Genomic DNA, 16,655 nt, shown 5'->3' on the forward strand with positions numbered 1-16,655 from the left:
ACAAATCTGCACCAAAGCTCAGAGCCTGGAAGTATCCCTTGGCTCCAATTAAGTGTAATGAAGTGGCTTAATTCAGTATTACTTGAGCAAAGGGAAAAAAAAATCTCATCTGGACAGTAAGAGCATGAGCGTGTGACTCCAGCCCAGATGTGCAAGCTGCACGGATTGGCGAGGCGCTGCTGGCTGCTCCCTGATGGCTAAAAATGGAACCAAGCCTGAGGCTAAAATTTCTGCCACTTACTGAATTATCAGACTGATCCTTGCCCTGTAGACAAGGCTAATATCAGGGCCTATTTGAGGCTGTCTCCTAGGCTGACATGTATGGAAAGAGAGCATGAATGATCAGAGATCAATGCTGATTGAAACAGCATTAACCCTCTGGGCAGAAATGTGACCTTGTCCCATCAAAAATATGAAAAATGTACTTGTGGGGGGCTCCAAACAGTGAAACTCACATTGAGGACAGTGTGGTCTGTATACATTCTATCTCAAAAAAAACCCCATTTTTAATACTGACTCACTTGTGTCAGTAATATTTTCATCTCCCCATTCCTTCCACCCTTTCGTAAGGTAAGAAAAATAGTGCCTAGAAATGAAGCTTTTGTTTTTTAACCAAACTGTGGTTAACAGCCACGTTTTGTCATAACACAAGCTGCTGGAGCTGTCAGTGGGATGCTGCGAGGAGATTAATGAAATCCTCAGGATGGATGGGTCAAGCTTGAGGCCAGCCATCAGTGGTATGCATTTTGGATTGTGTGGAGAAGAGGCTTCACCAGGCAGGGCTGAGGTGACACCTGCTTTGCTTTGGGGGGGATGACTGGGTTTTGAAACAGGCTGTGGGCTGTAGGGGCTGATGCAGGGAGAGGGAATGGGCGATACATCTGGCGGATGTTGCTGCCCTTCAGCTTCTGACCCCCCAGAGTTTTAAGAGAGTTTGAACACTAGGGTGGGATTTTTTTCTTCTTCTTTTTTTTATTCCTCTCCTTTGGAATATCCAGAAAACAGGGACTTTTGCCCAAACACCAGTTCAGGAAGGCAAGAAGTGTCAGTTTCCAGGTGCTTGTCCCACCTTGGCTGTATCTGATGGACTGTGCAATTTCAGCAGGCAGGAGTGAGACAGCCTCTACTCTCCTCCCTTGTGTGGTACAGCTAAACCCAGCACCTGGGCTTGAGTCTAAAGTGCAGGGCTGATTTTGTGGAAGAGCCAGCAAAGCCCTCTGATTTCTGGTACCTCTTGGGAGAGGAATGCCATGTAAACAAGACCTTTACAAGGGAAGGGAAGAAATGAGTTTGTCCCTGAAAACAGATCATTATTTAAACAGTTTCTTTCTCGAAAATTCCATGCCCTCACCCAGAGAGGTGTCAGGTCAGGACTAGGGAAGGCAGTTTATGGTTGATCAAAGATGTTAGTCCTTGGTTTGGATCATCAACATGTTTTCAAGTGTAAATATCCTGCTAATGCAGACCTCAAAACACTCCCACACTGTCCAAACAACTGATCTATGAAAAACACAGTGGCCTGTGTTAGTGATCAAAGGAAGATATGGTACGTTAATGGTCAGTTTATTAAACAGTTTCGTTTGCACCCAGAATGAAATATGGGAACATGATGGTCAGGAAGATTCCTCCTACATGAAAAGACACATGTGGACATAAATGTGCCTGGCAGAGCAACTGCATGGGGTCCATGCTCCTGTTCTACTGAGCACAATTCCTTAAGGGTTAAGGCTCTTGTTGGTTTTAGCTGCCAGTTATAGTGGTAATAAAGTCTTCCTCTTTGCAACAGGATATTTATACAAATGCGATCCGAGCTTCTAATCTAAAGGGCAAATTGATTCAACGGCAGTGTTTATAGCTTAGAAAATAAATAACCCTCCTCAACTGGGTTTTGGAATGGGTTGTGTAATACAAATGACAAAGCTAGCATCAATCTGTTTCAAGTTGGGGTCAGGTTTGTATATAGTGTGCATATATTTGTATATGATAGAGCTGTTTCCATGATGCTATAGAGAGTCTATCCGCATCTCAGCTCAGCTCCCACTGTGGGTATGTGATTTGTTGTGTTTTACACTGGTTGGTTTAGAGTAGTCTGAAAGCCAGAGTTATTCTGGGTGAAACATACTGGTTCCATAACCAGCTGGCATTTTCTATCTAAACCAAAGAATGCCATATCAGTGCCTTATTTCTTTGCTTAATGGACAAAGATAAACACTACCCCTTTGTCCTCTCCCCCATCTTCATGCCTTAAACTGCATTTAAACTCTGAAATGTGGTGCTATAACCATCACTTAGGCTGGAATGCTGCTTCTTCATTATAGTAAAAAGAAAAAAAAAAAAGGTAAATGCATTTCTTGTTCTTATGACTTGGGATGATTTTTTCTTTTCTTTGACTCTTCCAGTTGGTAAAATATTAATTCCTCAAATGTGTAAAGCTCAAGACCTTAAGCTTAGTGGGTTGGGACACCTTTGCACTCAGATATCTATGTTGACTTTACTGGAGATTATAATGGACTTGTAGGTTGAATTTCCCACAGTCTTGGTGTCTTCTAGCTCTAGGCTCTGGTTTTCCACTCTTTGCCAGAGGCAGCTCTGAAGCCTGGGTTTTATGCTGCTGCTCTCTGGTGAGTCTGGAAGACTTAACCCTCTGCCCTGGGAGACTTTGCTGCCAGGGGCAATGGACACAGAGTTACAGAACAGCCTTTCAGTGCAGGGTTACTCATTTATTACATGGAACAGTGGAGGTGTGAGGCTGAGCTTATCCATTCCTTCTTGTGCTTTTCCATGTCTGGATGCAACCAGGATGGCTTTCCGTTCCCTATGCTGAATTGCAGACCTCTTCCACAATGTCCCAATGTCTCCATTCCATGTTTTTCTTCCTCTGCTGGCTCTTGGTCCTTGCAAATCAGTGCCCAGCTGCTGGTCTTCTCTTCCACCTTGGAAGAAACTTCATTTGTGGGTAGACATTTCTTCATATTTCCTTCCTTGTTTCTAAGAAACTCTTACAGGCTGTGTACATCTCTCCTGGCCTGCTGACCCACAGGTGGCATTGCTTCTTCAGGACAGTTAAACTGAATCTCACTTCTCATGATACAACAGAGACTGCCTTTGCTTTCCATGGCAGCTTGCTCCAGGTGCTGGCATTCCCCTGCCAGGAGAGCACCGATAGATTAAATTTTCAATGCTGTTAAATCTTTTTTTCTGCTGTTAAATCTTTTGAGTGCTGGTCATTTAGATACACTAAGTTGTTAAGGTCTTGTATTGCATCTCGTGCCGTGGGAGCTCCACATAAGATCCATTCTATAAGTAATAAACTTTTAGATTTGAAGTAGTGCTTACATCCACTGCAAGGGGGGATCCACAGGTCTGAAAAGGCTGCAGTTTCAAAATTTTATCTATGTGGGGCTCCATCCAACTCTGTAAGACCAAGTCAGTTGTGGCGAAGAGTTATTTGCCCATCGAAAGTAGATAAGAGCAAATAATCCTGCTAGTTTGCTATATGCAGGATAATTTTTACAGAAAGTTGATGTCACCACAAACTAGAGACACTGATCCTGAGGTATGCAGAGGAGTATTTAGAAAGTGTATTAATTAAAATGCACACACTTCTGTGCAAAATTCCCTTTTGAGAAACTGCTGCTAGGCAGTCTAGACTATTATGTCAACTTGTCTTTGAAGAAAAGTAAACAAAAAGGTTGAGCCGAGGAAAGTTTTAGAGACTTATAGTAATTAATGCTTTGGTAAATGGCTGTTGATGCGTAACAATCCTTTAAACACCTGGGTAATTGCAAGCTTTGAAGTTGGGCCAAAAATGTTGTTCCAAGACATGTAATTAAAATACGAGACCTTTAACTTGGTCATTTGGAAGGTGAGATTTCTGTTTGTTCTCACTGTCTCCCTGCTAAAACTTCTGTCTGCTCAGGGAAAGAAGGCCAGGGAGGGTGGGAAAGTAAAAAAAAAAAAAGTAGTTCAACAGATGCTTCTTTAAATTTAGCTTTTTATAGCTTTGGTGTTTTTCCTGTAGCAAAGTTCCATGTTGTAATGTGTATCCAGAACAGAGAAATTATTTTAATGTGAACATTTCACTAAGTATAGTATCTAAGAGAAACCACTTGACCTGGTTACTAATTTGGCTGAATTCTAATTTAATTAGTATTCAATTAAAGAGAATTAACACCCAGAGACATTCTGTTGAAAGGTTTACACAGAGGTTTCAGTTAAAACAATATTTATCTAAGAGGGGGAAAAGCACTGAAATTAAATGCAAGCTGTTTCTCCTATAAATGCCCTGAGCACATGTTTGGGATGCTGGCATTAAGAATAGTAGCTATATTTGATATTTATATCTGACAAATCTGCTCTCTGAGGACACTGGAGCTAAATCCTGCCTTCTGAATTACACAGGCCATATTTCCTCCAGTAAACTGTGTACTCGGTTCTGTTTATTGCAGCCACTTGTGATTGCTCTGTTGACCTTTGCTTCTCTGTCCTTCTCCAAAGTCTTCTGAAGGCCATGGAAACACTCCCATTTACTTCTTGAGACTTGAACCCTACTTCAGGGCCTTGATGCAGAACAAAGAGCTCCTGTTTCGAGTTGGGAGTCTCTAATTTGCATCTTCCTGTTTAATATCCTCTCTTGTATCAGGGAAGTTGTTTCTGCTCATCACCTCAGTTTCTCCCATTCACTTGCTTCCCTTTTGTTATTAAAGGTTAATACATATTATGCCTGCAGCAGCCTTCCTATGGAATTGAGTAACTGGACTCATCCAGATGGTCAAGCACTGAAAATAAAGATGAGACTGTTTGGTTTATTAGTGACAGTGAGGTGGCAGATGCTGTGTAAAAACCCAGAGGCAAGTTTAGACAGAGAGTATGGTAAGAAGATGCATGTTTTGGTGATGAAATTTATCTTCTGTACACTGAATTTTAAAGTTCTATGGAGGTGCCAGAGGTCTTGGGATGTCCTTAACATCTGAGGTTGCTTGGGCATGAAATCTTTGGACTGGCTGCTTTCTTTAGCCCTTGTTGAAAGCAGATTCTTCTTCCTCTCTCTTCAGTGATGCTGGCTCAAAAATTTCTTCCAGCCTTTATTTTTCTAGTTTTTCTTGTTCCTCACACTCCCTTCTTGTTTTCCTCAGGTTCCATCTTGTCTCTGTTGTTCTCAAAAACTGAAGCTTTCAGACATCTTTCCATGAATGTGAGCATGTTCACAGCTGCTGCTTCCTCTTGGAAGGCCACTGCCTGCCTCTCTGCACAGGATCAGTGCAGATCACTTAATGACTAGAAATTCAATACTTTGTTTTGTGTGACTTGCTCAGTATATGGTCCATTTCTCACTTTCTTGTCCACTCTTAAATTTTGCTTAGACTGTGTGCTTGCATCTACTTATGTGTAGTTGTCTTCAGCATTGTGTTTGACTGCTTCCTAAACTATTTCTCTTTTGGACATGGCTATAAGGCCTCATTCTTGTTGTGCAGATGAAAATCTTTGTAATCCCTTTTTCTCTGCAGTCTTTTTATCCAGGGTCTCTCTGTCTAGTCTCTGTGTCCCCTATGACTGCAGAAAACCCTCAACCTTTCCCTGTCTAATGAGATATTCTTTCCCTTTGACCAGGGACTGAGATGACATATTCTTTCCCTTTGACCTTCCTTCCTATTTCCCTTTGACCAGAGGCTAGTCTGGGAGATTTCCCAGTTTCCATTTCAAGATCAGACATCATATGGCTTTTTTTGCAGGAGTAGCAGGGACATCTCTGAGCTACGTGGCTGTAGGAGAGAGCAGATTCCCCTCAGGTGATTCCTGGTATTTGGTTTACCAAGGGGTAAAGGAGGGGAAAGCATGTTCCCTGCATGCAAAAAGTCCAGAGGATTTTGTTGCTGAGAGCTGAATCTCTGTTGAGCCTTTGTGGGTAGCAATTTTCAAGTATTTACTGCTTGGCCAAATTTGATTTTCTTAAGGGATGAGGGCCATACAAGATTTCTGTTCTGAAAAATATAAAGGAGTGGTTAAAGACACACACTTAAGTAGTTGGGAGATTTTGTTATGTTAGTAAATTCTTTTTGGTTTTTTGTTGGTTTTTTTTTTTTCCCTCTTTCTCCCTAATTTTGTCTTTGGACATAAATGACTGAACATTTTTTTTAAACCTTCATGCCAAAATGGAAACTAGTAATAATATGCAGTTCTCCACAGCCTGCTTAAGCTTGGTGACAAATATTGATTGAAAAGAGGCTTAAAGAAAAGGTATTCAGATGTGTTGCCTACATATCCACTGTGCCCTAAAATACTTGTGGGATAAACCTTCAGCATTGGCTCCATCCAGTTGAACAATGCAGAAGTCGTCTGAATAGCAGAACTGACTGAAAGCCAGTCCTATATGAGACTTTTTGCAAACTGAACTGGAAAGCCTGATGGTCCATTTTTCTTCATTTTACAAAGGAATCAAAATCTTTCCAAAGTGAGAGGGACAGACTGAGATAAAGTTGCTCATTCTTGTTTGGTAGAATTGTTCTTTGGTCAGCCAGTTTTCTTATTATATTTGTGGAGGACACTAAAATGGGGGATACACATTGGAAGGCAAGTGTATAGTTTAAGTAATCTAAAAATTGTGGAGGTTCAGTCTGAGGTGGGCTGGGGCAAATTTGATTTGGTGGAAAGGACAGTTGTATTTGGACATGAAAAATCATTGATGTAGATACACCCTAGGGAATGGCTGTGTCCTTTGCAGTTCAGCAGCATGAATCTAAGGATTATAGTAGATCACAAGGTGAACATGAGTTAACAGTGTGAGTTTTGTGAAGAAGCCAAAATCATATTCTGGAGGCGTGTGAGTAGAGGCACAGTCTGTGAGATGTATCAAGATTATCCTTCCACTGTACTCAGCATCAGTGAGGTCTTGATCTGAGCTGGGTCAATAAAAAGCAATGAGAGAAGTCAAAGTCTATAAAACAGGGCTTGTTAAGGAGACACTGAAGATAATGTTGTAATAAGAAGGTGATATTATTGAGACATTTAAGTTGGATAACAGAGGGGGGACAACAAGATCACACGAAGTCCATTCAATTTCCTGGAAAGATGAGAGAGTTCCTGAGGCTGGAGATAGACAAGATCAGGTCAGGCAAACATCTCACAGGAACGTGGATGTAGGTGATCCTGCCTGGAGTTCAGGGGAATGGGCTACATGAAGCCTTGTGGACTATTTCTGGCTTTACAACTCTATGATGTCCAAATGCCTTCCCAAAAGTCAATGCAATGGGAATGTAAACTTTCAACCTCCTCTTCATGTGTTTTTTAAACCTGACTACTCCTATTTGTGTGTTTCAATATTCAGGAGGGTTTGCTCTTACAGAGCTCCTCGTGTAGAGGATTTACAAAGTACAGAGATCAGGAAGCAACTGGTGTGAGGAGAAGGTTGGAACAAGTGCTAGAAAAAGCCCTTTTCAGATATAGTTGACTTCAGGCATTGGAGAGGTCCAATGTTTTAGTCATGTTCAGAGGTGGGAATGATCTAGAAGTTCATTCCTCTCTTAAAACTGGAGAGGGAAAGAGTGGTCACAGCTGCAGCTGCTGTTTGCAGCTGCCTTTAAGCAACATTTCAGTTTATATACCCTGCCTGGGAAAGCCCAAATCCCTCAAGGTTTCCAAAACATGTAGCAGCTGACCAGCCATGGTTGCTCACTGCTGTTGGAGGTGAAGGTCAGAGTTGATCCTGAGCCCTCTTCCCGCTGGAGGAACGGTGGCAAAGGCTCCCGTGGGAAAGGCTGCTGAGTCAACCACAGTGTGCAGCTACCAGTGAGGTGGAGGAAAGCCTCCATGCTGTAAAAATAGCTGCACTAGGAGCTCTAGTACACTTAAGTGTTTATTTTTCCATGTGTGATCTCATGCAAACCAAGCTGCTGGGCAGTATGACATAGCAGTTGGCCAAAAATAAAACGTAACTCAATCAAAATTTTTTTTTCTGAACTTAACCTTTGGTGGGTAGGAGAGACAGGTACCCTGTTTCCTCATTTTAGTTGTTAAGAAAAAAAATCCAGGGGGAAAAGAGATGAAGATGAGATTGACACCTGGTATTTATTTTGTGGTGATGGCCACAGAGGTAGAAATTGTGGATTTCTTGCCCAGGAAAGTTGCATCTCTACTACAGTAAGAAAATGTACATGGGATTTCTCTGGGTGCTTCTGCAGCTGATTTCATTGAATAGAGCTTGGGTGAGTACTTGGTGCTGCAAAAAGTTATTGACTCAAAAACATTTGAAGCTGAACTGTAAAGGTGGTGCAAGACCAGCAGCCTTGGAACAAGGCGTCCAATCCTTGTTGATAAGCCTCAGAAAAATGTCTTTAGAGGTCCTTAGAGGTCCATTTTCCTTCAATGTTTGATGCTTGGCCAGTTGTTTATTTGGTTCTTTCTTTTTCTCAGTTGAGGTAAGCCTGTGTTTGTGTATGGTGAGCTTAAACCATGACACCCCTGTGGCAAAAGCTGTTGAATGCCTGGTGGTTCCACTGGCTATGAATATAATAAATGTATGAATGAAGTCATGTCAGGGCTAGCAGTACACTCTCCAGGAAGAAGAGTGCCTTACTAATCCCTTGCTGGTGGAGAAATGGACAGCTCTGAGGAGCAGGATTGCTTTCCTCTCTCTTAGAAAATGGTGAAGACCTTCATAATCCTCAATTTCACCTGTGGAAGTATGTGCATCCCCTGGCAAAACTCTGGATACAAACAGGCAGATTTGAGACATTGTTTTGTTTTAGACATTAACATAACTTAGAACTATTTCAGATTTTGTTTCTGTAACAGCAAAAGCCAGGAGAGAGAGTCCCCAGGCTCACAGTCTGGTCTTCCCCTTCTCTGCAGAGCCTCGGACCTGTTTCTGCTGGACACGCGGGCGGTGTGGGCATCGCAGGAGGGCTGGCTGGAGTTCGACGTCACCGCCACCAGCAACATGTGGGTGATGAACCCCCAGCACAACATGGGGCTGCAGCTGAGCGTGGTGACACGGGACGGTAGGTTACGGGCCAGGTTCCACCAGCCACCCCTCAGGCTCTGGGATGCTGTCTGGACACTTCTAGACAGAACTAGACACTGCTAACACAGCTCAGCTGGGACGGGGCAGGGTGAGCTCTCTGCCCTCGTGAGGCAGCTGTAGCCAACACTGTGAGCAAGATGTCTGAGGGCACAGGACTGTCCTGGCTGTGCTCCTGTGATGGACAGGTGTTTCCCTATAAGTGAGGTCAGGTGTCCCTGGACAGTGCCAGGACCAGCTGGTGGAGGTGGGTTTGGGTAGAGCCCCAGTTTCTGGGTTGGAGGTGGAAGGGGGCGTGGAGCTGGGATGCCGCGTGGGATGAGGTTTAGGGATAAGAAGAAGAGAAAGGGCAGAGGTATGTACCTGCCCATGTGGGTTTATGGCAGCCCTTCTGGCTGCTGTGGCTACTGCTGATCTCATCAAAGCTGATGTGGGAGTGCAGCTGGAGAAACTATGTGGTCACTTGTGTAGGGCAGCTGTAAGGGCAGCATTTCACAGCCTACAGAAACTTTGAAAGATGGAAAAGAAAAGAAGAGACTGCAAAAGAGCATGAAATTGAGTATTGGAAGATAAGTAATGGAGAGATTTTAGATGAGCAGAAGATGACAGTGACATCTGTCCTCTACAGGAACAAGTCTCCAATATTGTTTTCTTTCTATTGCTTCATGCTGGAGTTCGGTATACCTGTGATGTCCAGTAAGACTCGAGGGGCTGTCCACTTCTCCCTGAGGAAATGTTAGTGCCAACCTCTACCTCCCCAGCTGAGCTAAGAGCCCACCACTGTGCTCCTGGCAAAAGCACACCATCTCTTTGTCCTCTGCTGTCCCTAGATGTCTCCTAATCTCATGTCTGCTGCTTGTGTTTCACAGGCAGCAGGACTAATTTCATGACACATCTGGGTTTAGTGTTTTACATATCATGTAAAACATGATGTCATGTATCATGTATCTATACAACTTTACTGCCAAAATGGGGCTAAAGATGCAAAAGGGGAGCCAAGGAACCAGATTCTGCAGTGAAGTCTTGTCCAGCACGGGTGGAGCACTGTCATAAAAATGTCCACAGGTCATGGTGGCAGGAAAGGAATGTTTGGTGTTTGAAGAATGTGAGCCAGAGGAGAGGACACACTGCCCGTGGGGATACCAGGCTGGTGAAGGGAGCGATGGAACTGCTCCCTTTCTCTGACTTTTCTCCCTTTTCTTTTGCAGGTTTCAGTGTAAACCCTAGAGAGGCAGGGCTGGTGGGGCGAGATGGCCCCTACGACAAGCAGCCCTTCATGGTGGCCTTCTTCAAGGTGAGCGAGGTCCACCTGCGCACCACCAGGGCGGCGAGCAGCCGGCGCCGGCAGCAGAGCCGCAACCGCTCCGCACAGAGCCACGACGTTTCCAGGGTGTCCAGTGTCACAGGTAACCATGGAACATGGCAACCAGTGAGCACGAGCTGGGCTGGCTTCTTCTGATGGCTCTGCTTGCTCTGGAGGGCAGGAGCAAGAAGGGGGCCGTGAGGTGGGATGCTCTTCCTTGGGGGAATAGGTTACATCCGCAGGGTGGTGGAAGGGAAGTGAAACTTAGAGGAGTCCTCTTGAATCCTGTATGGAGTCCAGACCCCCATGGGAAGTTGCATCCATTGAATTCAAGGTGGTGAGGTATTTTAACCACAACTCTTGTGCTTGTAGGTTGCTTGCTATGCAGTATTTGTCTAGAATTAGGCCCTGTGAAATGCAGTATTTAAAAGACTCTTTCTGTGTATACACTGAGATTTATGGTGTTGCATGTGTGCATCCCAGAAGAGTCCTCTTTCAGATTTCTTTGGAAAAAACATGGAAGAACAGGACGAGATTTTTTATTTTTTTTTAATCTTGTGGAAGCATCAGTGTACACATAGTGAAGTACCATTCCAGGCAGGCAAAGAAGTTTGCCTTTTTGCTGTGGAGAGGCTGCATACTGCAGGTGCTGTACAGCAGCCTTGTGAGTGCTGTTGTGGGCTGGTGGGGTAATAGAGTAACAACGACATTTTCACAAAAACTGAGAGTCTTCTGTCTTCTAAGTCTTGTCTCACAAGTGTCATCACCACAGTGCTACAAGTCCTTCATCCACTGAATACCTTCTTTCCTCTCAAACATTTCAGCCTATTCCAAGTTGCTTGATTAATTTGCTTATGCTGCCCCCTTCGTTTCCAATAGGATCCCTGCTTTTCCCCTGTCTAGAAATGACTATACCCCAAGGAAGAGAGGCAGCTGTATTTTCTTAGTCTATGTCCCAGCACAGCAGGGGCAGATGAGCCAGCATTGCTGACACTGAGCTGGTGGGAATCTGTGGGCTGTTCCTGCTCTTGCATGCTTGGGTAGTGGGTGAGCCACACTTGCACCCAGGGTGGCTCCATGCTGCAGGGAGCAGAGCCAGGGCTGGCAGCCAGGGTTTGTGCATGGCCATGTGTTGATTTAGCTCAGTTACTGCAGCCCACTGTGGTGATGGACTTGCCCCCTGGGCTAGTGTGTGCCAGCAGCAGTTGGCCACCTTTGCATGTCCTTGAGGTGCACATTGCAGCATGGCTGTGGGTTCCAGTGCCCTGCCATGCAAGTGCCAGGCTCACCTGGGTGTGAGATGTCCCTTCATGGATTCTAAGCTCGATTCTGCAACCTGACCTCCCTGGGACAGGCTGGCCAGTGCCAGCTTGGCATTTCTGGAGGAGTTGTCATCTAATCTCCCATGGGATCATCTCTTGTGGGTCTAAGCTGCTGAGACCTGCTGTGGTCCTCCTTCAGGTTCCACGCTGCAGTTTTAAAGCTGAGAATCATAGCTGCTTGCTGAATTACTTTCCTGCATGATGAGCTTGCCAAGGGCACAGGTAGTTTATTCAGCTGGGTGTTGTAAGCCCAGCTGTTATGCAGGCAGTTCTCCCTCTTAGGTAGGCTCAGCTCCCTTTACAAGAGCCAATTTTTTAATGCAGTCATGCTACTTTGGGAGAGTTACTTGCTGCATTGCTGTTTTGTGGTGCTAGTGGCACTTGGAGTCAGGATAAGCTCCAGCTTTCTCTCCCTGGCTCTGCAAACTTCACGGTGCTTAAACAAAATTTTCACACTATTAAATCAGGTGATGTGACTCAAAGCCCCAGAGGGAGCAGATATGTTGGGCAAAAAGGGCCATTTGTACTTTGCTGCTTTCTTGACTACACCACACATCAGGTCATAAAATTCTAAAATGACAAAAAGGGAAAATAGCTGGCATTCTGTGGTCTCGAGGGCTTTTTTTGGGCCAGCTTTAATTTAAAGCCTGGAATGTGGCAGCACAGTAGTCAACAAGGTATAGTTGAGACTGTGGATTTAAGGCAGGGGAAAGGAGGGGAATTTAAAGTTAAGATGTATGTTTGGTTGGTTGGTTTCTGTGTTTAGAAAAGAGACTACATCATCTTGTTTTCCTTTCTAAGTGTGATACTCTCAGACTCTGTTCTCTTTAAGAAGTGGTTGATTTAACAGCCCAAGAGGCACCAATGACCAAAAAGTGTTTTTAACATTACAGATCACAGAGCTTTTTTTCCTTTTTTTAACCTGGGAGGATAAAAAAGTCCTGGTGCATGGTGGGGCTTAGGAAGCATTTGCCCCAGGGTGAAGCAGAAGCCCAGAGATTATCCTGAAGGCTGCCTAGCTCTTCTGAGGGTGCCCTGATGCATCTGGACCCAAAGTGGGTGCAGAACTGGGATGTTGCAGTTCCTTTCAGTGTCTTTCCTCACTTGTGCATCTTCTTCTCTTGTTATATTTCACATCTTGTCAGATTTCTGTGCTCTTCCCCAAGCTAGGATTGCTGCTCCCTACCAGGGAGCAGTTTCTCTTCTTCAGAGCAAGGCAGTTTTTGGTTTTGATGGTTTTATTGTAGATTGCAACTTCTTTCCTCTGTGTTTATCAATACACAAGGTTTTCTTTTTTTAATCTGAAAAATCCTTTCCCAAAAGATGCTGTGAGCTGTTTGGGGGCAGTATGTTTTAAAAAGTCCCAATTACTTTCTAGGTATGGCAAGTATTTCAATCAGTTTGGAGTGCATGAGGTGTGCTGCTGGGCTGGTGTTGGACCTGGGGAGGCAGGGAGTTAGGTGAGGGCATGTGCTGTGTGTGGGAAAGGGACCCAAAGGATCCCACTGTGCTCCCTTTGATGTGCTGCTGTTGTCCTGCAGTCAGTACCAAGAGCTCAGAAGCTAAGGCTGTGGGCACAAGGTTCTCAATGGTCTGTATTTTTTTGCCAAGAATGCTTATTTCCTTTGATTATAAACATGTAATTATCACTGGCTTACATAAAGCAGAACTGAGCAACCCCCACGGTTATAAACTGCTTTGACATGGAGCCCTGAGTCAATGCATTCCTGGAGCATCAATTCTTCTGCAGAAGGAGGATGAGCAGGAAGAAAAGGGAGTATTTTCATCTGCTGGGGCAGAAAGTCATATGCCAGGTCTGGCCCCAGACATGCAGGAGCACAGGGGGTGGGAGCAGGGTGCAGGTGTCTCTCTGCTGCTGTCTGCAGGACCTGGAGCCCTGGCTCAGCTGGATCTTGCAGTGGCTTGAACTTGTGCTCTCACACTGGTGCTGACCCTCCAGCTGACCAAAGAGATGGGACAGTCCAGCATAACAGGCAGTGAACCTCTGCCCTTCAGCCAGCTCTGTGATTTACGGGTTTTGCACAGGGCTGTCTCCTTGTCCAGTGGTGATAATCCTTCTCTTCTGCAAGCCAGCCTCCAGGCACATCCCTTCCTGTCAGCCCCTCCTCACAGAGAGAATTTAAATGCCAGACTTTGGGCTGCACTTGCTGGTCTGAATCAAACTCAAGCCAAATCGCTTCTCAGGTCCTTCTCTTTAATGCCCCCTGGACTGATGTGAGGTGCTCCATGAAAAATGGAGAGGCCCTTCAAGTGGCCTTTCCTTCCAGCAGATGTGCATGGCACCAGAGAGTGTGTACAGGAACCAGATATTGCAAAGGGCAGCATGCACAAACACTGGAGGCAAATAAGGCCAAATACTTTTGTGATGGCAAGGGCCTTGTTAATAAACTTTGTTATCTGGCAGCCAATCTTCCCTTGAGTACAGTTTTCCCTGCAGTGCAGTGTTTGGATGCAGACTGGAGCAGCGTGGCCAGCATTTCTGTATGTGCCTTCACATGTGGGTCCCCATCAGCCCCACATCTCCCCTCCTTCCCACCCAGGCAGATCACTTTCATGTGAAGTGGGCTGTTACTAACTGTGTGATCAGTTTACACCAGCTTTATCCGGACAAATCACCAAAGTCAAACACCAAGAAGAAGGGGCTGGCCTTGGAGACCTCTGTCAAAGCTATTTTGAATCACAGAAGCAATTAATTACTGTGTGGAATTTGGTAAACTGGCACCTTGGGAGCAGCGAGGGTGTTCTCAGATGGATCAACCTCAGTAAATATTTATATATTCTTTGCCAGCACTTAACGTGGGAGAGGTTGTAGGAAATCTAAGGTGGGTGCATAAGTATCTGTAGGAGGAGGACCATTAGGGTCAGGCTGTTCTCTCATCCTTTTCAGCAACACACATGCCAGTGTCCAGCCTTAAGAGAAACATCTGTGCTTGCAGAAAGTCAGACTTGGGTCCTGGTGAAGGCAGACAACATTCAGTGCAAACACACACAGAGACAAGACATCTTAGCTGTGCTGTTTTAACTCTGCAGCTCCAGGAGTTATTTTTAAGTGCAGAACTGGGGGTTTGAGCTTTTTTTTTTTGAATCTCTGTTTTAGACAAAATTGTTTGCAGTATGGTTAAATGCAGTGCCCTGTAAGTGCCAAGTTAGCGTTTCTGAATTGGTATGTTCAGGGGAAAAAATAGAGACAATTTTGCTAAACCCACAGTGAGCCTACAGAAGCTCCCAAAGCAGCTCCCAAAACTCTCAGAGATGTTGAAAGCCTCTGGTGAGCAGTCCCTGCCAATTGTGCCATGGCAGTGTGGGCCAGCCCTGTGGCAGTTGTTTGCAGCACCTCTCCTCTGCAGGCTGCCTGCTCTTGGCCCTCCTGGCTCCCTGCTGCAAGGCTGGCAGGAAGGGACACAAACCCTGTTGCCTCCTGGCAGTTGGATCTTGTTGTACAAACCACCTCGAGTGGCAATTTGGGCTGAAACAGCTGAGCATGCTGGCCTGGGGTGGCTGATGCTGCTTTCCAGGCTTTGCAGAAAATGTATTGTGGAAGCCAAGTTCAGTAGCTCAGTGAGCTTTAGCTCACTGCCAAAACCCCATGACTCTGTGTATTCCTCTTCCTTTCAGTCCCATAACTGGATGTAGATCCAATGTAGGGCATATGCTGAACCCCTAACTGTAGGGAATGGGTCATGATTATGTGCATCTGCATTGCTGCATCTTTTTCCCCAGTTCAGAAAGCCACTGCTAAGGGCATAACAAGAAAAGAGGGCAGAGGATCTTGGGGTGAGGGTTAAACAGGGAAGAGCGTAAAGCCAGGGAGAGGGGATGTTTAGTGTGTTGACATTTAGGAAAGCAAAGGCTGAGGCTGGGCAAATGAGGAGGTAGAGCTGTCTGCATCTGCCCTGGATGGAGAGCAGCCAGGGCTCCATGCAGAGTGTGAATCAGGTGACTCTGACCGGTGAGCTGGGGCGAGTTTTTGGGGGTAATAGTGTGAGAGAGGACACGTTCATAACATGTTCTGCTTGGTGTAGCTTGTTAAGCAGCTCTTTTTTTCCACCCCTGTGTTTTCTTAAACTTGTGATTGCTTGCAGCCTTCCTTCCCACTCCTGTTTTCTCTGCCTCCCTTGCCTTCTCCCCTTTCCTGTAGCAGATTTGGATAAATTGTAGCTGGATTTGGAACACAGCACCATTTTACCCACGCAGTTGTGAGTAGAGCAACTCCACTGTCAAATACAGATGGTTCTCCTCTAAACAAATAATATATTTCCCATTGAAGAACAATGAAGTTGTGTTTTCAGGTGCTTTAATGAAAGCCATTGATCACTAAAAGTATCTTCTCATTTTTTTTCCCTCGTTATGACCAAATAATTTCGAAACATCCCATGCTAGAAATTTGCTCCTGGGCTGAGCCAGGGACTGGAAAGCTTCATCTGGAATAAACCACCACACCCTGGTTTCTTCTGGGTATGTCTGGTTTGAAAATGGAAAGCTTGAATAGAGAGACTCGCCCCCGTTCCTGCTACCGCGTGCTGCTGGAAGAGCAAATGTTTGTGCTGCAGCAGGCTGTTAACCAGCTCTGCTCACCTGATTAAATCCCTGATTGAAGTGAAGCTATTCAAAGGCTGAAATGCAATCCTTAGAGTTTAAAACCCAACTGCTTCTAAAAACAACCCTCTAATCTTCAGTGGTTGGGAAGCTGGGTTTGAGGTGTAGGGTTTTTTCAGCCCTCAGTGTTAACTGTACCCAGCTGTACTGCTGTGCTGCCCTTAATGTCAGTTGGATGTGCTTTTAGTATTATAGTTTTTCTTTTGAATAAATATTTGCATTTGTAGTTCCCAAACTTTTGAGGGGGGGAGGGGGGGCTGTGCTAGAGGGAAGAAAAAGAAAGGCTTATTCAGAGCCAAGGAAAAAATCACTAAAAATATTTTTCTATCCCAGCTGCTGCATCTGGGGAAAGCTACACTGGGAGGGTGCCCTTTCAAGCCATGTTAGGGGCACCAGA

The 16,655-nt window shown here is 45.0% G+C and overlaps 1 protein-coding gene across 1 annotated transcript in view; it reads left to right on the top strand.

Annotated features, from left to right (window-relative positions):
• The window catches only part of BMP6 (bone morphogenetic protein 6), an 87,828-nt gene that overhangs the window by 64,698 nt on the left and 6,475 nt on the right, over positions 1-16,655 (top strand). The window contains exons 3-4 of the mRNA XM_056484733.1: positions 8,848-8,996; positions 10,225-10,422. Coding sequence (XP_056340708.1) covers positions 8,848-8,996; positions 10,225-10,422 — 347 coding nt within the window. The remainder of the gene's footprint in view (positions 1-8,847; positions 8,997-10,224; positions 10,423-16,655) is intronic.

The sequence above is a fragment of the Oenanthe melanoleuca genome, chromosome 2 (genome assembly GCF_029582105.1).
Source record: "Oenanthe melanoleuca isolate GR-GAL-2019-014 chromosome 2, OMel1.0, whole genome shotgun sequence".
In the NCBI taxonomy this organism is placed as follows: Eukaryota; Metazoa; Chordata; class Aves; order Passeriformes; family Muscicapidae; genus Oenanthe; species Oenanthe melanoleuca.